The sequence below is a fragment of the Trachurus trachurus genome (genome assembly GCF_905171665.1).
Source record: "Trachurus trachurus genome assembly, chromosome: 23".
NCBI lineage: Eukaryota > Metazoa > Chordata > Actinopteri > Carangiformes > Carangidae > Trachurus > Trachurus trachurus.
In genome coordinates this window covers 6,556,482-6,579,229 of record NC_139912.1, presented here as the reverse complement: position 1 = coordinate 6,579,229, position 22,748 = coordinate 6,556,482, and the positions used below count along the sequence as shown (strand labels likewise).

Here is a 22,748-nt window from a genome sequence, read left to right as displayed (position 1 = left end):
TTTTTATTATTTATTTATTTATTTCTTATCTTGCCAAAAAAAAAAAAAAAAAAAAGCTTTATCTTGTTTTTCTCTCACTCTAATTATTCCTCTGTCCCTCTCACTTTCATCCACTTGCATTCATTTGCATTCTGCACCGCTGTCTGTATCTGTGTATCCGTCTGACTCGGACATTTGTTTGGCAGGAGAAACCAGACGGGATGCTGTTAACGCTGCAAAAAATGTCCATCTTTACAAGTCCCTTTTTGTGTGTGTGTGTGTTGCTTTTTATTTAACATGTAAAAACTGTTCCAGATGACGTGTTACAACTGTTTTGTTGCCTAATTTGTCGCAATAATTTTCATTTTATAGGTTCAACTCTTTCAAGAAGGCACCTCACTTCTTCACTATCGATGAATCATCACTAAACTCAGAGGTACAACCTTTAAAAAGTGGAGAATCCATTACAAATAAGTGAAACTGTCCAAGTGACGTGTATTTTTAACACTTCCTGAAACAATGAGTGTGACTCTGAGATTGTCTCCTGATCAAAATGACTTGCAGATATGGACATTTTTTGCAGTGAACACTTTCTCCTTCCTACACCAGAAGGGAGTGAAAACAAGCCTTTCCCTGGTCAATGAGTTCACTGGGGCGGACGTCTCCTTAGACAAGGCTGTATGTGTGTGTGTGTGTGTGTGTGTGTTGGGGGGGTGGTGGTGGTGGGGGAGGGGAGATGGTGATGGGTGGGGGGGGGGCTCAAAAGAAGAGAAGACCGAAGAGAAAGGCGAGTCAGAGCGAGGGAGGGAGAGAAACCTGGCACCAAGACAGTTCAGAGCATTGGGCATTAGAGACCGCGAACAAGGGAAGGTCAGCCCCCCCCACCCCCACCCCCACTACCCTCCACCCCCCACCACCCACCCTTCTTCTTCTTCTTCTTCTCCTTCTTCTTCTTCTTTTACTTCTTCCTACTACTGCATCAGCAGATGTGCTGCAGGAGCCCATCATCAGTATCAATACTGCCAGACCACAGCCACAGCGATATCAGGAAAAATCTGTGATGAGGCAGTTACACGCTCGATTGTGGCGGCTTTTATGTCAAGAGGCAGTGAAAGATGAGATAATTTCACGTCTAAGATCAGCTACTGACTGGCTGACTGACTGACTGGCTGGCTGGCTGACTGAGAGGCTTACGGGCGTCAGTGACCAGGCACGTCCCTGATCTGACGCTAACAAGGTCATCCGCTGGTCTGAAAGCAGCTTTGTCCCTCTAATCAGAGGAGCGTCATCATCATATTCCACCACGTTGTATCAGCAGCAGCTCCTGATGGTGACGCAACCCACCAGGAACGGAGACATTGTCCGACGCACGTCTCGTCTCCCAGCAGCAGCAGCAGCAGCCCACTCAAGATGATGATGGTGATAAGTCGGGTCACAGATTGAGGTCACGGACCTGCATGTGTGGGAGTGAAAGAAATAAAAACCTGAAGGTAGAAGTTGCAGAAAAAAAGCTGTGAAACACTCTGAATCACAGATGTTTTTAAATGCACCACGATGTCTTCATTCATTTCTTCATTCATGCATTTCTTTGGCTGCGATGCAATTATTCTCGACAAGTGTTTGCTGCATTGTGTTTCTACGCCTAATTGTTCTTGCTTTAATGTAAAACTGTGACATTAAGTGGGTTTTAGCTCCTTCAAATGAATCAGTGCCAAACTTGTGGTCGTAGATAAACATGTTGCACATGATGATAAGCCGCTATCAGATAACACAAGGAGCAATTTTCCTTTCTTTAATGATGATTTTAGACAAAATGAGTGAGTATTTTTTTTTAAAGTTAAGCTAACGTCAGAACAAATAATCAAAATCCTGACAGTTAATAGTTAGCCAAGTTAAAAGCCTCAAGATTTAACTCAAAGTTTTTGCTGATTCATCCAAAATTTCATCACGGAAAAGCAAGATACTGAGACTTTTCCTGTGACCTCTGCGTTGTGACCTTTCATTTCATCCTCGGGCCTCGCAACCACAAATTTCTGTGCCGCCGAGATCAGAGTGGGCGCCGTAGCATCTGATTCTGCACCACGGGGTGTGACTCAGTGTCACATGGGGACATTTGATGGAGCTTGTGTTTTTGACCCACTTTACCCCAACAACCCCTAACTGTTGCGTGCCGGCCCCCTTTGGATCCAACCTCGCTTGTGATGGATGATGATACACACTTTACACACTCTGGCCCGAGCATGCTGGGATACGCGCCGCCGCTGCTGCTGTCCCGTTTTATGATTGGGTCACAGCTCTGATCTCATGTTTAGTGACTGGATCAGTGTTGATATCCCGTCCTGGCTGAAAACTCTCTAAGCCCTCGCCTCGTGTGAAGCTTCGCCCTGTCATTGCTGCTGCTGCTGCTGCTGCTGCTGCTTTTTCCCCCTCTGTGTCACAGTGGGAACACACTTTGGACAGCACACACACTCCGCAGCATGTGCCATAAAGTGGTGGCTGAAGTATGAAATATGAAAAATGTGAAGTAATGTCTTCTTCACCATGAATCCCCATGTGTATGTGTGTGTGTGTTTTTTTTTTTCCAGCCTCTGGGTTCACAGAAGCATCAGATGTCATTTGCAGACAAACCTGCTTGTATTGACTGAAGCTGAGCAGACAGAGCCCAGAGCAGTGACTGATTTATGACAAGAAATAACAGTGACAGTGTGCAGACAGGCAACAATCCTGCACAGAGTCAAAGAGTTTAGAGGAAGCAGGACCATAAAGTGTCTCTCTGCTCATCTCTGGCTTTGTTTTTATTCCAGATTTCCCCCACTTTATCCTTTTAGTCAGCCTTTTATTATTATTATTATTAGGTCTCCATGTTAGTAGCACAGTGTTGACTGAGTGGAAAAGTGTTTTAAATGATTTATTTCACCCTTGATCAGATCAGACTTTGGATAGACCGGCTGCTGAATTACGCAGTGCCAAATTACGCACAACAACCAACAGTCATATCATAACCCTGCAGCTTGTCTTTAACTTCTCCTCCATGAGTTCTTCTCAGCGCATAAAACAGTGTGTTATAGGAGTGTGGAGCTGCCGCTGGTGGGGCAGCAGCGCTTTTTTCTATCTTGATCTGAACTACTAACCAAGTCTTAGAGAGATCAAAATTCAATCCCGTTCTGAGAAAAAAAGAGAAATGACGTTATTTGAATATGTGCCCAAAATCCTTAATGAATAACTTAGGACGAGTAGGAGGCAAATGCTGCCCCAGCTGTTTCCTGTTGAAAATGTCTGTGTAATGTAGATAAATGTGAGGGATTTTCTCTCTAAATCCGTCTCCTGTTCGCTAAATCTCACTTCTCCAAAACGAGCCTGCGCAATGGAACAAAGTCGGAATATTGAGATGTGACATTGCCCGCATCTCATCCTCTTTTCTCCCCGTTTTTTAATGACTTCAAACAAGTTCATTTTCGCCGGGCTTTGACTTGCGGAGACCCGTGGGGATGTCTAGCGCTCTTTCCTTTCAGTGGCATTTATGTGATGTCTTCAAGGTAACTTACCTGATTTCCTTTGACACTATACATTTCACCTTGGTTCTTCACTTGCTCACTGTTTGCACAGAGCATCCTTACCTAGTTTAAACTGGAGGGATTTTAATCGCTTATTTATCTTTTTTACAGCTTTTAAATGCACGATCAACGAGGATTTATGTTGATTTTTGATCCTTTTTGTATTCTGTTATTTAGTCCACTGTTCTGCATGTTGTGTTGATTCTGAGACAATGTGCCTGTTTTGGCTTTAATTGACTTTTTCTTTTGGAGATGTGAACATGCATTGTGCAGGAGTTTCACTGCACGGATGAATGGGTTTTTCATCCTCGGTGTCTCTGTGCGCTCTGCGCTCTTTTTCACCAGAAAGCCTCAATGCAGCTCTGCAACTTTCAGAGTAATTACTGCTGAGTCTGCATTATTAAGTGCTAAATATCTAACCTGATGCTGCGGGGTTAAGACAGAGGGGAGCTTAACATGAAACGCTCCTGGGCGTCGGGACCGCGCGGCTGCGGGGCTGTGATGAAGATGGATAATGTCCCGTGTTTACTCTCTTTATTATGTATATTTGGCCCACTCTGCTTCCTCCGCTGGGTTTGGCGGGAGAGACGTTTTCCATCTCACATTTTGGATCGGAAAGATCCCGGGCGCTTTTTTTTTTCTTTCAAAAAACAAAACAAAACAAAAAACACATCTTTTTATTCTGTTTTGGGTCAATTTGGAACCACTTTGAGTTGAGTTTTGTGCGTAATAATGCGCTGACAGCTGCGTTTTGGCACAGCGGGACGAGCTGAATCCTCGTTAGCAGCTGCTCATTAAAGATAGGTTTTTAAATTTCTCTGATTAATGCGGACTGTTGCTGGCTGATTAGGTCATACACAGGCGCCGAGCAGCCAGATGATAAGGGGGGGGAAGTGTGTTTCCAATTTGGACGCGCTCTGCTCGGTTGCGCACAGGCGCTCCGGAGCATCAGAGCCGGTCGGTCAGCCTCCTGTTTGACTGTTTGACGCTGGCATCAAGTGGAAGTTTGGATTTAATACGTTTTCCTCCAAAACCCTGTAAACTTACCATCTGTGGCAGCGGCCACTTTATTTCTCTTTTCTTCCCCCTGTTCCTCTTTTTTACAGAGGAAACAGGCTGGATGTTGGAGAAGGAGCCTTAAGCTCACTCAGTTTATTCTTATGTGGGTGAATGTGTAATTCTGCTACTGCTGATGTGCCCTGGAGCAAGATGCTGAGCCATCTCCTCACCAGGCAGCACCAGTGTGTGGAGCAAACAGACTTTACTGTGACTTTCTGTGATGATATGAAACTGTGTGTTTGGTGATGCTCTGTTTGTGACAGCAGTGAAAATGTTAACTCACTCTCTCTCTCCTCTCTCCCTGTGCGCAGAGTGCGATGTGCTGTATCTCCTGTAGCCACACCCTCTCACTACTGCTGTGTGTCCTCACCCTGACTCCGACGGCAACAGGGGCGGGCCCAGAGACCCTGTGCGGGGCGGAGCTGGTCGACACGCTGCAGTTTGTGTGTGGAGAGAGAGGCTTTTATTTCAGTAAGTGCACCTTTTTATTTATTCATAAAGGTTGGCTGTATCTGTCCCAGAGCTCTCCACCTCCAGCGAGCTCATAAATAAAAAAGCAGCCAGTTTGACATCTTGTCTTGACTTTCCCCTGCATCAGTGTTCTCTTTCTTCCTCCCTTCATTCATTCCTCCTCCTCTGTTACATCTTCTCTTAAAGTCCACATTCATCCCTTTCCTTTCAATGCTCCACTCTTCGTTTATGGAGCGAGGCCCAGACTTATGAACCGAACACCTAAATGAAATATAGAATAAAGATAAGTAGCTATATTATTGGTGGCAAATCACAGTTTTGCCCACGGGCAAAGGGCTTTAAGTGGAATTTGGCTGACTATCTCTCAGAAAAAGGAGGGGTAGAAACTAAATGTTGCTGTGAAGTTTTTTCTTTTTTCCACCAGAGAAGGGAAAGCTACCCAAAGAAAACCCTCCACCAAGAATCCAGGATTTAAATCTCAAATTTTTCCATTAAGGGTACAACCCAGCCCAGAGCAGCACAGGATATATGGAGCTACCGAGGTTAGGTGCAATGTTCCACCGGCAGCCAGTGTTTCTCGGGACATGTATCCTGATCTTTCTGTCAGAGACGGACAGTGTGACTGTACATTAGCAGTATATCTGGCTCAAACACTCCACAGCTGAAGTTTATAACCTCATTATTCACGTTTCTTTGGCTGACATCCACCAATTAAGCCACTTTTCACCAAGTGTCCTTGGTGGAGATACAATGCTCCACCAAAAGTCTTTTTCTTTTTTTTCACTTTTCTAATAATTGATCATGCTTCTGACTCCTGTGCAGTTTTTGACATAACAATCCATTATTAATGGTTTGGTTCGGTCCCAAAGTTATGAAAGATTTTCCACATGTGGTAGACTTTGTCAGCTGCCAATTTCAGAGAGAAGAAGATATAAGATTTCTGTGGGAAATCAGCAGCATCTATAGTGCATTTGCAGTCGCTCTCTTTTCCAGTAATTGATTGCTTTCACCCTAACCTGAACCTGGAATGGTTTGTAGATACACCTTCTGGAGAACCTGGTGACTGATGGAAGATTAGGGGCCAGGAAGGGCCGAGTGTTGGAATCCAAGTCTGAGCACAGAAGAGGGAATTACACAGTGTAGGCACAGTGTATAGACTGAGCTATGAAGACCCAGTCCCCACACCAGATGAGTTCATCTTATTGGTCAGATGTTTGCATTCCAAACAGCAGTCCTTTGAGCTAAAGAAAGTTGAGAGTATAAAGATAATAGAAATACATCTAATATTGGTTGAAACATTTCACACAAAACCTCTTGGTGGCACTAAACTCAGGCGATCCAACTAAGTCGAATCAGATTCATCCTCTGGGGAACATGAATGAATGGACCTAATGGTGGGGTAATGCATCTGATAGTTGTTGAGATATTGGATCAAAGCGATGCACCAACCAGCCAACTGTACCATCCTGCATGGGCAACAGCTGGACAATAGACTCTTTATATTCACGGACCACACTGTTATCTGGGACGTCTTTTATAAACAGAGGCGGCAGCTGAATCAACATTTCTGTTGACACAACATGGCACCTCGGTTGATACTGTCTCATTTATGGTAAATAGACATACAGTAGGACTATCTAAATCTTGCAGATTTCTCAAACCTTCCATGACCTTCATCCTACCTGGCCACTTCATCAAGATCACCTGTCTGTCATCATCATCAGCCCTTAACAACCTACATAGTGTTTCATATTTCTTTAAAAAACCAAACAGAAAGTCAATGACTGGTCCTGTCCTCTTGAGGCTATTGAGAAACAATGATTGACGATAGCAACCCAATGCTTTGATCAACCCTCAGACAAAAACACTGACAATGGACGATTCTGCAAAACCCTTTTTAAAATTCTCATTGTCTACAAACTCTGTGCATGACAACATTTGTTATGGTTAAAGGAGGACAGGGATTGTGGTTACGGTTTGGCAATAAAGCATACTTGGCACAAAACATGGTCTCCTGCATGGAAGTCAGACAAGCTACACATGGATCCACCATTAGGACAATCTGCTTTATTGGATTGGCATTGGATGGAAAATCTGGAAAACTGAGCTGGGGGTCCATTGCCTGCATGCTTACCTCTTGTTCATGTATGGCTCAGAGTTATAAAGTTATTGGATGTCCATTGTTTACTGTTGTTACCAATGAGGAAAACACTTATTTGTATCTGGAGTAAAGGTGTGGGAGTCATAGCAGAAGTCGTATCCAGTTGCACACACCAGTGTTTGATCTAACCCCAACCCTTCCTCTAAGATTAACTGGGTATTTCAGCTGCATTACATTAATAAAACATTACATAACACAACATTAACTACACCGTGGCATTGTAGGAATAAATAATATTAAATCGTTTCAATAGAAAGGCCCAAAAATGTCATTAAAAGTAATGAGATTTTTTTTGCAGAATCATCCAATCTCAGTGTTCTCTCTGGCAGTGGGGTCACCATGCACCTTGCTGCTGTTCCCCACCACCCGTCTGCCAAATTCCTCCACCCCTGCATGCAGCTTTTCCAGGACCAGTCAACATCATTCTCTGCATCGGGCCCTTTTGTGCAGCATTTGCCAGAGAGCTGTTGGAGAGCCACCAAAGCTGCTGCAAAGCTGCGAGTCTTGTTCGTCCAGATGCTCCTGGCAACACCCACATGCTGTGAAGTGGTCATGACAGCCTGCTCGATTGCCAGTTTTCTGCCAGTTAAGACTTTTTGGTCTTTGGATTCTCTCTGCTGCAGCACTTCTCATGTACAAATGGCCATGTTCTCTTCATTTATGCTGAGAGACAGTGGAAGATTATGGGCAGTATGATCAAATAGTACATTTTAGTCAACGCAGAACTCAAGTTTTTGTTCCTAAACTCAATTTGTCAAAGGTTCCGGACAATGAAAAGATCGACTCTACAAGACTAACTAGACTTGGATTGTAAAGACGGTGATATTAACACGCGTTCGTCAACCTTTTTCTCGAAAATCAAACTCCCCAGCAGATCCCTGGGTAATGTTTTATATCTCAGTTTGAAGGTTTGTGAATTGGTCCCAGGAAGTGTCTTCAGCCGCTGCCAAAAGCTGATGAAATGTTTAAGATTTTGACAGCGTCTGAAGGTGTCCAGAGATTGGATGATGTGAGAATGTGACGAAGTGTTGGCTACTGATAGTGGATTTATACTACAGCCTTATAAATGTTTCTCCCAGGCCATAGAGGTATAGCACTACTGTCCATATTCATCTTGAGAGAAAGTTTTGAATTGAGGCCAATGTAACTCATGAATCCTGATGCAGGATACACTTCTTAAACAGGAACAGACCCTTTTGTGGTAGGGGGAATGTATTTGTCTTTCCCGCATTACCTTACACTGAACAGTCACTGAACTGCACAGCGTCCATCTATCAATGCCACATTTTCCTGTGTTGAAAAAGAGGTGTATTTCACGAACACTCCATCCTTTTTCTGAAAAGACGATGAGGTTTGAGCAGCAGGGTGCTGTGCTTTGGAAAATATGCTGTTCCCTGTCTTCCTCGGTTTCTCTTTCTCTCTCATATTCTCGCTGTCATTCCTTTTTCTTCTCCTTTCTCTCTCTCTCCTTCGGTCGCCACATGTACCAGTGGCTGTTTGCATAAAATATCTGGAGAATCCATTTGGTGCTCTGTCGTCTATAGGACACAGTGGTGTTAACAGCCTGGCCAAAGGAGGCGTGCTCCTTTCCCTGAACTCTTCCCCTCCAGTCTGGTCATGTTGAACTTGGCAACCCTGTGATTGATAATGTGTCCAGAGACGGTGTTGCAATGACAGTGGGCTTTCTGTGCAGCGAGTGCTTTTGCCAATCCACCTTACGCATGTCACCAGTAAAGTAGCACACTTGCATTTGAAGACTACAGATTTCCAACCCTGACAGAAATGCTAAATACTAGTTGGTGGAAATTCTTTTCTTTTTTTTAAGGTAATGAAACAAACTGCGGTCTCAGAAACAGAAAAAAAAAATCCACAACCTTAGTCAGTTTTTCCAATTATTAGCCTGACCTAGAAATCCTCAGTTGTCTTTGTAATGCTTTAGCAGGCAGGACCGTGGGGTGATTTCACTGGGATGTTCATTCCATGAATCAGATCTGTTATGGGAGTTTTTTGGCTTAAGTGTAAGTGCTAAGTAGCTCCATGTCCTAAGTCACTTTTAGTTCATGCTGAAATATTCTCACTTATTCTAGAGTGAGCATGAAATATATTATCTCACTGTTGATTTCTAAAAAATGAATGATACCAGAAGTCTCATGAATTACAACAAGATGGAATAATCCAGCAGTTTTGGCCAAGACATAACTGCTGGTACATGACGTTCTTATGAAAAAAAAAAAAAAAAAAAGCGTGGCCAAATATGAAACATTGTAATTGTTTTTTTAGGTGTTTTGGCTTGTGAGTTGAAGGAAGGAGCGGGGAGGAAAATAGCTTTTAGCAACCATTGATGAGACTTCCTCCTCAATATTCATCCCCGTCAATTTTATTCAAAGCCACTCGAGCCGGAGAGAGAGGTAGAATGTGTAAACAGCACGTCACATGCATGCACGCACACATGCACGCACTCAAACACACATGTAGCTTGGCCTTGTCCCTCAGCAGCAGGGGATTATGTGGATTACAGGATGATCAGGACCCCCCCCCTCCCTTCCCACCCCTCCACCCCCAACACACACTCCCCACCCTCCCTAATTTTACACTGGACAGCGGAAAAGGACTGATTGTGAAGAAAGACCTCCTGTGTCCCAGAGCTCCATCACTGCAGAAAGGTGTCGTTTTCCCATTAAGGCCCCGACCGAAAATCTCCGACCCTCCTGTGAGTCACAGCTCAGTGGAACAAAGAGGCGTCTCATGAGAAGGACACACAGGCATCCTCCAGATTTAAATCTGTACATTAGGTGAAGTTGAGACACGAGGGATTTGAGGACACTCAGGGACTAAACACTACTTTACCTTTGAAACTCTTCCTTGGTTTAATCCAATTGCATAATGTCGGACCGCTACAAAGCAAAATTAGGACGTATCCAGTTGCACGAGTGCGGAGATCACCGAGTTTAGAGTTGATATCCTGGCCCTTTCTGGAGTTCTTTCGTCTTCACCTTAGGTTGTCTCTTAAATTGTCTTGCGTTTCACATTCCAGCTGTGAAGAAACCAAAGAATCCTGTTCACTGTTGATCACTTGTTCTCACTTTATTGCCAAAGTTTGCACAAAAATAGATATTGAGAGCAGACATAACTCTGTCTAGGCCCCCAATAAAACATAATTAACTCCAGTTCATTGTTTCAGTTCAGTCAGAAATGTGGTGAGTTGAGATAGATACCAGCTGGACACCAAGGAGTCCTACATGTTGTAATCACCCTTAGATGTTCAAGTGTTCATTCATCTGCCAAAATTACGCACCAGTTCAAAGTTTTAAGACGTAATAATGGGAAACTTTGTCAATCTCTGTTTCCTGTTGAGCCATTACCATTGAAAAGAAAGACCCTTACTTACAAATGTCTGGAATATCCTCTAATATATGTCACTAATGTTTCACCAACAAAAACAGATTCAGTGATAAGAGACAACCTCTACCTAGTAGGCTACTTATAAGTCGACCTTTGGAACTTGTTATACATAACTTTGACCCAACAAAGGTATTAGACATGAACATCCATACATTTATTAAAAATAGCAGATTGTTTCCCTTTTATATGATTGAGTAGTTTCCAAAATATGTCTTGACAAAACGCGACTCAATAAATCTACCCTGATATATTGATCATGTTGCGAACCACACTTTGAATTCTGGTTGGGATACATTTGGATAAGATTTTTGTGTCACAGAACAGTAATGTGAGGAACACTTCACTCATGCCATAAACTCTTTGTGGTACCAGTGATAAAGGGGTAGTTTCCAGCACTTTAGCAGCTCTTATAGTCCCTGCCTAGCTGTAAACTGCCTGACACTTTGCAGGAAGAGCAGCGCACCGGCTCCAAGAATCCACTGTTTTTTATTGACCATGACCAAGCTGTAAAACTCAGATGCTTTCTGTACCACTCTGGAATGGGGGAATCCAGCCATCTCTCTCCAGTGCCGTTCCTTAGAGGTGTCATGGTTTTCAGCAACGCGATCCAAGAGCATGACTCAGGAGGCAGATGTAAAAGTAAAAACTCCTTACCTAGAGGAAAACAAAGATACAAAAATCCAAGCAGACAAACAAAGAGTCGGACTGGAGGTGAAATCCAAAAGAAACACAGGCAAAGTCCAAAACATGATAAGGATCAAAACCGGCAGGCAAAAGTTTTTCTTTGTGCTGGAAAGCTTAGGCGCATGGAACAAAGATAATCTGGCAGAGGACAAGTGGAAACCAACCTGTGTATACACTAGTGAGCTAATGAGAGAATAAGGAACAAGTAAGCAGGTGAGTGTGGAAGAAGAACAGATCAGGAGATCCTGGTGTTGGGAAAAGAAGGCAGGTGGGAGGTTCAGGGTCTGAAATACCAACAGAATGTAAACAAGCAACTGACATGGAGGCTGCAGAGAGACTTCTTGATAGGTTTAATGTGGGAGATGTGAAATGAGGGGTGGAACATGGGATTAATGACTTTGATGTTGGGGAATGGGCCAATGAATCTAGGAGATACCTTTCAGGACTTTAACCTTTACAATAGGACATGAGTAGGAAGAAACTCCCACTGGTTTGCTGTGTTGGGGTGTTTGGCCATTCAGAGACTAGTGATGTAGACCTTGAGCCAGGTGTGGTGGGAGGATAGTGGGGGTTGATGACCTCCTGAGCAGTAGATGGACCAACAAGCTTGTGGTTGAAGTATATTCAACTCACAACAGCTGCTTGACCTTAAAGGAAGGAACATGAAGCTCTAGAAGTCCATGTCCATCTCCTGGTTATCTTTCAGTTTGGCCATTGGACTGCAAATGCAGTGGGTCCCCAAGGGATGAACTAACCAAAGCCTGTGTCTTCAAATATTCCGCTGAGGGCTGGAGATTGAGGTCTAGAGTTGATCACCTGGAGTGACCAGAGAAAGTGACATTGTGGGCAGAGTTGAGGTGTCACTTGAATCTCTTATTAAGCGTCTATAGATGTTGTCAAATCATAGGAATCGCTGAAGATGCTCACCTATCTAAGCAGAACCCCCCCCCCCCACCAAAAAACAAAACCTCCATGACCTGAAGCTCACCCATCTCTCCTTTTGTAAAGAGTTTGGTTGGACCGTCCTTGTGTGTCCCATGTGTTTCATAGGCATCTGGAAAACACAACATGGCAGAAGGAGGAATGAACACTATTTGTGCCGAGTCAGTCAAAAATCAAACCAAAGATGTCAAGTAAAGCCGTGCAGTGGCATCGGATGAAACAGTTGGTAAAAACTAAACCCCCGACAGGTTGAAGACAGTTGATTCCCCTCCATAGTTTTCTGTTAAGAAGGACGCTGACAGATTAACATCTTGTGTAAATCTTTTAAATGAGTACTTTTTATAGTATCAAGCACTTGAGAAGTGGTTCTGTGAAGTCTGTAGCCTGCTCATTCGCCGAGGATGACAGCTGTAGTCAGCTTGGATTCACAGCAAATACCAATTATTCCATAACTCTCACTTGCTTATTTCAAAAGCGAGTGAGAGTTATGGAAAAAAGAAAATATGCCAGAACATATCAAAGTGTCCACAGAAACTTTTCAAACCACTTCTGGAGCACGAGGCTGTGTTCAAACAGACAACGGCAACGGTGTGAAAAAATGCAGCCCTGTTCGGGACTGCTTCCCAGGTCCCATAAAAGAGTTCAGGGAAGTGGCTATGAGCTACTCATTAATGGAGATGGGGTGGTTAACCAGATGTACCTTTGCAAAATAAATCAGTTAGTCCTCAACGTTATAGTCTTTTCTCTTGTAAAACCAAAAAATATGGTTTGAAAACACTTCAGATGAAAAATGAATCTCACCTTTGTTACTCTTGTCCAAGTAAGTGCGCCAACCTTAGAAGGGCTCACTGTCGCCCCCTGAGGCCAGAGAGACAAAAACACCCACTTGGTGCTTGATCTTCGTGGTTCTACCGGCTGAATCGGACCCGAACCCTTCCTTCATCATCATGTGTGAACCCTGCATCCTCTTCCCAGCATCCTTTTCAAACAGCAGAAGGCCACGAGGCAGGAAGCACTGGCAGAATAGGTTGTTTACTCTTTGTTTAACAACAGTCAGAGGAAACAACTCCTTGTTTATGAGGGATTACAGCAGCTATCCATGGAATTGAAGCATTTAAAACCTTCCAAAGCTTTTAGACCTGATTATTGTATGCGTGTTTTTCCCCAACCTGCCCTAGCTGATTATCCTACATGCTACAACCAGTGCCAGCTGATTTTTCTCTCCCTTCCAGCTGTTTGTGCAGCAGGGTTGCAAGCTATTTTCAGAATAATAGCGGACGTTAATTTGTAAGGCTTTATTGGGAGGGATTGAAACAGGCCAGGCAACAAGGCACAGCCCCCTCTTTTGGCTTTCAGCAGCCATTATATAATTGCCAGCCGGGGCTCAATGTCATATTTCTCTAAATTTCTTGACATCAGGTGTTAATGTAACTGCCAAGGCCGGTCCCACTGATACACACCACGGGGGAGAAACAGCAGATTGTGTTTGTTCAGTTGAATGAAACCACAGCAAAGAAGTACCATGAAAAACACAGTGGAATCCCTGGCTATAAACGCATGTCTGTCAACTAATTTGAAATTTATAAAAATAAACTTGTCAAAGGGTAAATTGGGAGGTTTTTTAGTCATCCAGATATTTCATTCAACACATCTATTTTGGGTGACTGGGATCTGGGTAAATCCAGTTCCTCTGTTCCCTAAATAATGCAGGTGTGCAATGTATTTTTAGCTTCATTCTACCTGATGTGCAACATGAAAGCCTCTGTTTTGAACCCCCCCACTGTCTCCCCCCTCCCATTCACACCTCCATTAGCTTCACCTCTGCTTTGTGTCAGGGGGTCCGGGGGAGAAAGATGCTTCTGTTTCTGAATGAAAGCTGCTTTCTGTCCAAAACAACATTGTCAGGACAAGGCAGACAGAGCAGAAGTTAATGCACTTTGTCAGCACTGGCAGCCTCCTGAGCCAAGAGCTATTAACTCTGAGAGGGAAAGGCATTTCCTCCTTGTAAATGCCATATTAAATTATTATTATTTCATTTGGTAACAGGGAAAAGCCCATCAGGGCTATATTGCTCAAGGTGGGTTTTTCTAAAGGCCACCAAAAGAGGGTGGGTTTTTTGGGGGGGGTAAGGGAGTTGAAAGACGATGCGAGTATTGGCGTCATGGTAACTTGATGTGGTCACCGAGTCAAAAACGCTGAGTGTCACACCTTTAAATACACTTTCACTTGTTTAGATTAGACTAAAACTACAAGATTTCCACTGTACCTCTGATTGCCATGACCTCTTCTCTTTCCCTTACGGTCATAAAAGGTGCATCATACTTCCATCCTCACCATCCTTGTTCTCTGAGTGAGCACTTCAGGGTGCTCAGGCTTCTGCCAAATGAAAATGTGAATGAACAGTGGGGCATAGCCAACGGGGGTGCGGCCTCAAAGCCTGCCTGGCTGTTTCTGCAGGTTGATCGGGCCCAGTGGGCTTGTGGTTTGGCCTCGCTGGACGAGCCTGTGTGTAAAAGATACCTGCGCCAAAATGGCTGAGCGTGATATTCTCAGCGTTTGGGTGACTGCGACCACCTTTTTTACAGGGAGGCAGCTGCCAGAAAGGGTCCATAGTGTGCAATGTGATACGCTGTAAATTTTACACGGAAGAAATCCATGTCATTAAGGCTGTTCATATATCAGAGGAATCAGACCCGGTGACCTGGCCATTATCGCTGCTTTATTACAAGCAGAGTGTCTGGCCACTACCCACAATTTGTTTGATTAACCCTACTAACAGATACGAGGCATTGGTGAGGGGAAAACAATCTGATTTATAGACGCTGAATGGACTCTTTGCTAAACCCCAAGCCACTTAGCTGCTACACCTGTCAGGCTTTCCATTCTTGCACAGTTCACATGCAGTTTGCAATGATATTTGCAGATTCGCTGCTTGAAATTATAATTAATAATATATATTATGATTATTATTATTATGTTGCATGATTGTGTCTCATCTCATCAGGTATCTAACGCCTCTCACTCTTCTCCAACAGGTAAACCAACAGGCTATGGCCCCAATGCACGGCGGTCACGCGGCATTGTGGACGAATGCTGCTTCCAAAGCTGTGAGCTGCGGCGCCTGGAGATGTACTGTGCACCTGCCAAGACTAGCAAGGCAGCTCGCTCTGTGCGTGCACAGCGCCACACAGACATGCCGAGAACACCCAAGGTTAGTACCGGGCACAAGGCCACAGAGCGGAGGACAGCACAGCAGCCGGACAAGACAAAAAACAAGAAGGTGAGCACAGCACCAAACACACACCTGATCTTTTTTTTTTAACTATGACTTGTTGGACATTTTGGGAAACAGGTTATTTCCTTACTTGAGTTAAATTAGAAGATTGATAGTACTTGTATATATGTTCCTTCAGTATGCAACTACAGCCAACATGTGGTTAACTTAGCTTAGCATAAACATTAGCAACAAGAGCAAACAGCCTTTTTATGTATTTCAAGTCTGTTCAACAGTTTTATATCTTTTTGTTTGGTCCATATAAAAACTGAAATGTAACAACTTGAGTTTGAGTCTTTGCTGGAGTTGTGTAAAGCAAGGCTAGCTGTTTCCAGTATTTATGCTAAGATAAGCTAACCAGCTGATGGCTGTCGTTAAAAATTCAGCATCCAGGCATGAGTGGTGTCAAATTTCTCAGTGCATTTCAAAACTGTCAGCTGTTACTTTGAGAGGTCATTGAGTTCAAGCTTATTGATAACATACTGTATAGCATGAAAAATGATCCCAACTAATTTAAATGGCTTTTTTCTCATCCCACAGAGACCTTTACCCGGACATAGTCACTCATCCTTTAAGGTATGCTTGCACATTGATGCTTTTCATCTTATTATTAATTGATTATTACATCATTTAAACCTGCATCCACCACATAACATCCACGTTGACATTCTTACGAGTTTCAAAAAGCAGAACAGGCTTTATTTTGGAGTGGGAGACATTTGTTCAACCAATCTGAGCTCAAAAATCTTAATCTCCTGACCAGATGAAGACACTGTGAGGTCTAAATGCGGACTCTGCTGTTTCATCCTTGAGTTGCCAACCTGAGAGAGAGAGAGAGTGTGTGATCCTTTTAAGCTTCAACCTTGTGCTTTTTACCCTTCTCTCAAAAAAGAAAACCATTAGCAAGAGAAGGAACTAAGTGGTTTTTGTGGTAGACCCAGTGGCACTCCCCACTCCCCTGGCAGAACCTCCACTCTGCTACTGTACATTATGTGCTGAGATTCTGGCAACTCACCGTAACACACTGACGCATGCAAAAGGTCCAGAGATAAAGCCATGCATGTCATGTTTGATATCACATGTGCAGCGATATCAACATCCCTCGTCCGTTCATTGATTAGGAGATTGTGTCACACTGTAATCCGATATGAAATCTATTGTTTTCCTCATGAAATCAATGTAACATATGAATTGATTTAACCTGGGTCAACCTCTGAGTGTGTGTTTCTTCTCATTTGCAGGAAGTGCATCAGAAAAACTCAAGTCGAGGCAACACGGGGGGCAGAAATTACCGAATGTAGGGAAGGAGCGAATGGACAAATGCCCAGCGACTTGGGAAGAGAGAAGGGAGTGGCCTTACCTGGTACCCCTGTGGAATGGTTCACTGTAAAACAAAACAAAGAGGATGCTAACAATGGTCGGAAAAGCTCTTCAAAATGATAGAAACCAGAGAGCTAAGTGGTGTTAAGGGTTTGATGAGGGATCTTGTGATTATTTTATACACTGCACCATTCCATATCGGGAGGAATTCTTTGTTAATGCAATGTAACAGACTAGTTTAGCTGCTGAGACACGAACAAGAGCTTATTATACCTCCATGTGTGAGCTGCAGCATCCCCTGGCTCCAGGAAAGGTGGGAACGGATCTGGGCTTCAGCCAATCAGAGAGCTGCAGGCTTGTGTTTGAGAATGAGTGGTCCATCCTGTCCCCTGAACTTTGAGGAGGTAAATCATTTTACCCTGAGAGAGTGGATTCAGCCACTCCTCTGGTAAGATGGGATATTTTATCACCGGTCACATTTAACAGTTACTACCCCGAGTTAAAATCGGATTATCTTACCTTCAGAATTTGTTTCCATGCACCATGCATTACTGAGGATATTTTTAAAAGAGTAAAACAAGGTTTGTGTTAAAGGACAAAGACCAGATGGCTCATTATCAGACTTTAAAACATTGTTGTAGTTACTTTACCTTGAGCCCAAGTCAAATCCCTACTTCCCAGTGACTGAAGGCAGCGTTCTTATATCTAAATGGAGTCACTAGAAGGTTTGAGTCCAATCCAAATCCTTCCTAAGCCTCAGGAAGTGTTGAGAACCTGAGGACTGAGTCTACAATCCAAACACTTCTGTAACAACAAATCAAGCACTATTAGAGGGGATTTTGAGGAAGATGGGAAGTACAGTAGGTACTAGAAATATAAGATTGTACAAACCAGAGAAACAAATTGCCCAGAAGCAAACTGAATTAAAGGTTGTTGTTTTTTTATCAGTCTGCACATGGTGCTTGTTTGGTTGTCAGAAATGGGTCATTCGGTGGATTCAAAGTGCATTTGGCATTTAAGCAAGTGGAATAAGTCAAATGGCGACAATCAAGCGAAATGTTTGTTGTCTGTATCCTTTTCACATGCCAAATCAGATTTTTTTTTGTCAACAATTCAACATTTGAGTCTGAGTGAAGGCCTGAGTTCAAGGTTCAAAGCGCTAGTCATTAAAGTTTAGTCACTGCAAGTCAACAAACGCGCTAAAAAAATTAAAAAAAACAAAAAAAACTAGAATAATCTTTTTCTTGTTAACATAAAGAACCAAAAAAATGTATTCAAATCTGTCAATACCGAAGTTTAAAGCAAAAAGACTGAGAGGCTGTAACAAATTGATTGATTGATTGATCATGGCCGGTAATATTTTGTTAGTTTAAGGAGGCCGAGAACTTTGCTGCTTCAGTTGTCGCTTGGACTGCATTATCTGCCACGATGGCGAGAATACAGCAAAAACTCCACTGAACCTGTCGCAAAGTCCACCAGAGGAAACATATAGATTTGACAGTTTGGTAAATATTGCAAACCAAAATGATGAAAAAGTCCTCCTGGAGATGCGGGAAACGACACATATTACAGTACACAAACACACATAACGAAGCACCCAGTGTAAATGAGCGTTGTGTAACTGTGAGCAAGGGTCAAGCACACACAGACCTACACATACACAAAATGAAAAGCCAGTTCTGAGAAGTCCTTGCATGGCTGACAGTCAATGGCTGTTTGTTCAAGCCTCTGTGTGGATTTACAGTCGTTTTATCGCACAAACCGCCCATGACATCTCATAACTGGCTCTGCCTCCTCTGCCTGTGTATAATCAAACAGTACTCCCATTTATGTTAACCTATGCATTGCTATCATTCATTGTACATGATGGTTTCATATAACAAAACTGTATTAAGAATCCTATCCACTGTATAATGGTGCTATTTTGTAGTTTGTTACTTGCAAGAGATGGCTAAGACAGACAGATGGCAGGGCTTACATTGGAGGTCTTCCCTTTTGCACAGCCTTGTGGCCACCATTTTAATAGTGTTTTTATTTTTAAGCTGTTTCAACAAGGTAGTAGTGTAAGCGAGTAAATGTATCTGTGTGAAATCTGTGAATGCATGGAGAATTAAAAAAGAAAAAAACAAGAAAATACCATGTTGTGGTCCCAAGAAGGCAAAATGCTATTTTTTCTACTGTTTTTAAATTATTTTCTCAACATAGATCCCTTATGCCAAATAACTTGACAAAAGTACTGTGAACTGTGATTCTTCCAATTGTATTGAGGTTGTTCAAAGTCATGGTGTGCTTTTGTCTGTCCTGAGATGTGTGTGTACATGCACCTCACTGGAAGCCATGGTATTAACTATTAAAATCACTTAAAGCGAGACTACATAACTTTTGCCACTGTGGCCACGAGTGATTGTAATTGTAGGACAATCATTACGCATTCGATTTGCCTTGATCTAACGATATCGTCATTCCTCAAATGCTTGGAAGACATAATCATGTTTAGCGGCAACATGCCAGAATTTAGCGGCACATAAGTAGCAAAGAGCTATAAAGTCAATAAATGTGTAAAAGTGTTGTGTAGCGTAAAAGAGTAGCTTGAAATTTACTTACATGTTTTCTTTTCTAGGGTTAGATGGGAAAATTGAAATCACTCTCCTATCTTTACATTAAATATGAGGCTAGCAGCTGGTTAGCTTAGCATAGCGCAACAAGGAATCAGCTAGCTTGGCTTTGTCTGTCATGACGAGCAAAATCTGCCTTAACACCGTCAGACATAAGCAAGCTAGAAGTTTCGCTCGTGTTTCCTGTCTTTATGCTAAGATAAGCTAAACTTGCCTCTGGCTGTATCAGCAAAATTAGTTCTAGTAACATTATCTATATTTCCCTCCAATTCTTGGTATTTTCAAACAATTGTAAGCTACTGCTTAAACTCTGGCTAACATTAGCTTCTGTTAGCTTCCCCTAAAACCCCCGAAGCATAACGAATTTCTGTTTTCTTTCAAAAGTTACCTAGTCTTGCTTTAAGAATAAACCAGGAGTTTATAATTTATTTTGTCCAAAACATTTGTTACTTTAAAAGTGTGTTTTTATCTGCAATGATCAAGGTTTTAAAATGGGAATTTGTGTAAATGCTTTGGTGTCTGTTCGTTTGAAATTCTCTTTATCGGTCGACCTGGCGACTGAAATGAAAAAGAAGCTGGCTGGAAGACATCATAGGTCCTCCCAGATCTTCAGATAGTACAAACCAAAGACTTTTTTTGATGAGATGAAAAACCTCATTCAGCATTATAGTCATGAACTAAACCTGCGATCAGATCATTTAATAGCAATTGATGCCATCCCTGTCTGAACTGCACTGCAGCTACAAATACGCCCTTCACACACTGTCTCTGGTACCTGAAAATACAGCTTGTGTAGGCTAATAGATAGTAAAGTGAGCCGGACAAAAACTCCCTCGGTGTAGGCTATCTGGAAATTATTTGGGGGAGCAGTGATGAAGAACGCTACAGCAACCAACTTCAGAAATCGTCTTGACTTATAGGCTATGAATCATTCAAATATTTCTGTTCTGTCACTTGTGTGAAATAATTAATAAAGCCGAGAAAGATGGGAGTGTGTGAGACATTCACAACTCTGTGTGTGTATGTGTGTGGGGGGGTGTTAATAAATAAGAAAATGTAATTTCCTAAAGCTCACTGTCCGAGAAACTGTTTGATCACAGCGCTGTTATTTATGGTGCTCGATTGCCTTCTGTAGAAAAAAAAAATACTGACAAATTGTTCACCATTCCTGCTGAATAAACCACTTGTCAACATCACAGAAACGGCTGGCGAGTTCTTTCAGACATCATGCACATACCCTCATTAAAACCTCCAGGGAAACATCATCATCCTATAAAGGTTTTATTCCCTCTATTATGCAACATTATAGTGGTAAACTCTAGGAACTCTGTGGATTCAGACACATAAACAGCAGATAATTACAAAGCAGGGGTTCTTCTCTCTTAAAGCATGTACAAATCTTTTAAGGCATTTCGGCTATAGATGAAGCCGTAACTCAAGCTGAGGCTTTGTGCACTGCGCACAGGATGAAACTGAGCGTGCTGGGTGTGCTGAATGACAAAGTGATACTTCCTAAGAGGTGCCGGGGTCTGCCAAAGAAAACAGAGCGGGGCGTGGTGCTCCCTGAGGCCAGAGCTGCATGTTCAGCTCTTTAGAGGATGCTCGCTTGCTCGCAGTGACAGTGCCGAGAGCTCTCACTCACTCACTGTCAGCAGTTTTTTTTTCTTCCTCTTCTTTTTCTAAACAAATGTATATGGGACAACAATCAAACCCTGATAAATTGGCTCTCTGGCTGACACGCAGCAGAGATCAAAATGTAGAGCAGCAGGGAGGCTGGCAGCGCTCCGGTCATCCCAGCCATCCTGGATGTTATTTCATCCCATTTGATGACTAATACAGAATCAATTATCTCACCCTAATGGTTCAATTGCAGGCTGCAAGCTTGCAAGATTTAGAATTCAAATAAATCAGAGAGAAATTGTGTGCAGAGAGGCCTGGGCAGTGGCAGGTAACCAAGCCATAACAAATGTAAGCCAATTATAAAAGTGAATACGGATGTGCACTATCATCCAGTTGTAATTACTCTAAAATACAAACGTCAGGATGTCGTAAAAGCGCTCTGTTTACCTTCTTATATGTGCTAATTTTGGATTACATGGTGACTCAAGAAGTGCAACACAAGGCTGTTTGAATAACCTCAGGAACCAGGATGGTTCTGGAAAGAACACGATCCTTTCCCATTGATCTGCATGCACTCAGGATCCAGTGCATCTAAGGACACAGAGTTTGGACTGAGCCCTGAAACACAATCTCTCCACACTCTTCAACTCCTCATCTTAAGCACACAATTGTCTTTTGAATGACCTTGTGGTTTGTTTTACTACACTCACCAATTTTACTACTTATTCTACTGGTTGTTTTACAGGAAAAGTGGTTGCAAGGCTTCATCAGTCTTCAACCATTCATTTTTTTTCAGTAGGACACACACAGGATTTCACTGTGCTGGGGTTTTAACTTTTTGCTCCTTTACTGTTGTCAAATTTTTTTTTTAGCATTTGTTGTCCTTGATCCCTACCAGTATTCTCCGATTCCTTGCGGCGGCGAGGATCCAGCCTTGGCTCGCGATGAGTTGATCATGACAAATTTACAAGTAGCCTTGTGTCACATTTTATTGTTACCACGAGCCAAGGCCAGATGTAAAAGGGAAACAGAGACACAAGAGTCAATGTAGCAAGTGCACAATGAGTGAGACTCGTGCTAGAACTGAGGGGGGGAATTAGCAGTTTCGATTAAAGCATGTGTAAGAAAAAAGAAAAAAAATTGGTGAAACCATTGGAGGAGATTCTCCCTCTTTCTCAATTTCAGTCGACAGTGGAAATTCACTGAGGCTTGATTATAGCAGGAGAGAGTGTTGGCTCAGCTGTGTGCTTTAAGAACCCATGATGTCAGAGCCTTATTTTCCTTGGAGAGACTCTCATCAGCTGCATTGTTCCAGGAAACCATGGTCTGTTCTCTGGGCAACAAAAAAATCCTGCCCAAAATGCGTCCCCCCCCCCCCCACTAACCCCCCTTTCTGCACCCGCATCTCTGCTGAATGCAGCACGCTGGCCCCTGGCACGACTTTAATACACACACACACACACACACACACATACACATTGACACGAAGCATCATGCATGGAGCATCTAAAAGTCCTTGGAACCAAATCTTCCTCTGTGCTGTCACAGCGTTTGTCTTTTTAAAAAGATGAGTGTTGGTGATAAAAGGCAGCGTGTTAATGCAGGACAGGGGGGCTGGGCCGGGGGGGGGGTTGGGGTGGATAATGTGCTGACCCCTGGAGGATTAT

At 42.9% G+C, this 22,748-nt stretch overlaps 1 protein-coding gene across 1 annotated transcript; it reads left to right on the top strand.

The window, feature by feature from the left end:
* Positions 1-3,050: 3,050 nt before the first annotated feature.
* igf1 (insulin-like growth factor 1) lies at positions 3,051-20,657 on the top strand. The gene is made up of 5 exons (XM_083999635.1): positions 3,051-3,515; positions 4,904-5,063; positions 15,288-15,532; positions 16,067-16,102; positions 16,768-20,657. The coding sequence occupies exons 1-5, from the start codon at positions 3,468-3,470 to the stop codon at positions 16,825-16,827; spliced, it is 549 nt and encodes a 182-aa protein (XP_083855761.1). The 5' UTR covers positions 3,051-3,467; the 3' UTR covers positions 16,828-20,657.
* Positions 20,658-22,748: the final 2,091 nt, after the last annotated feature.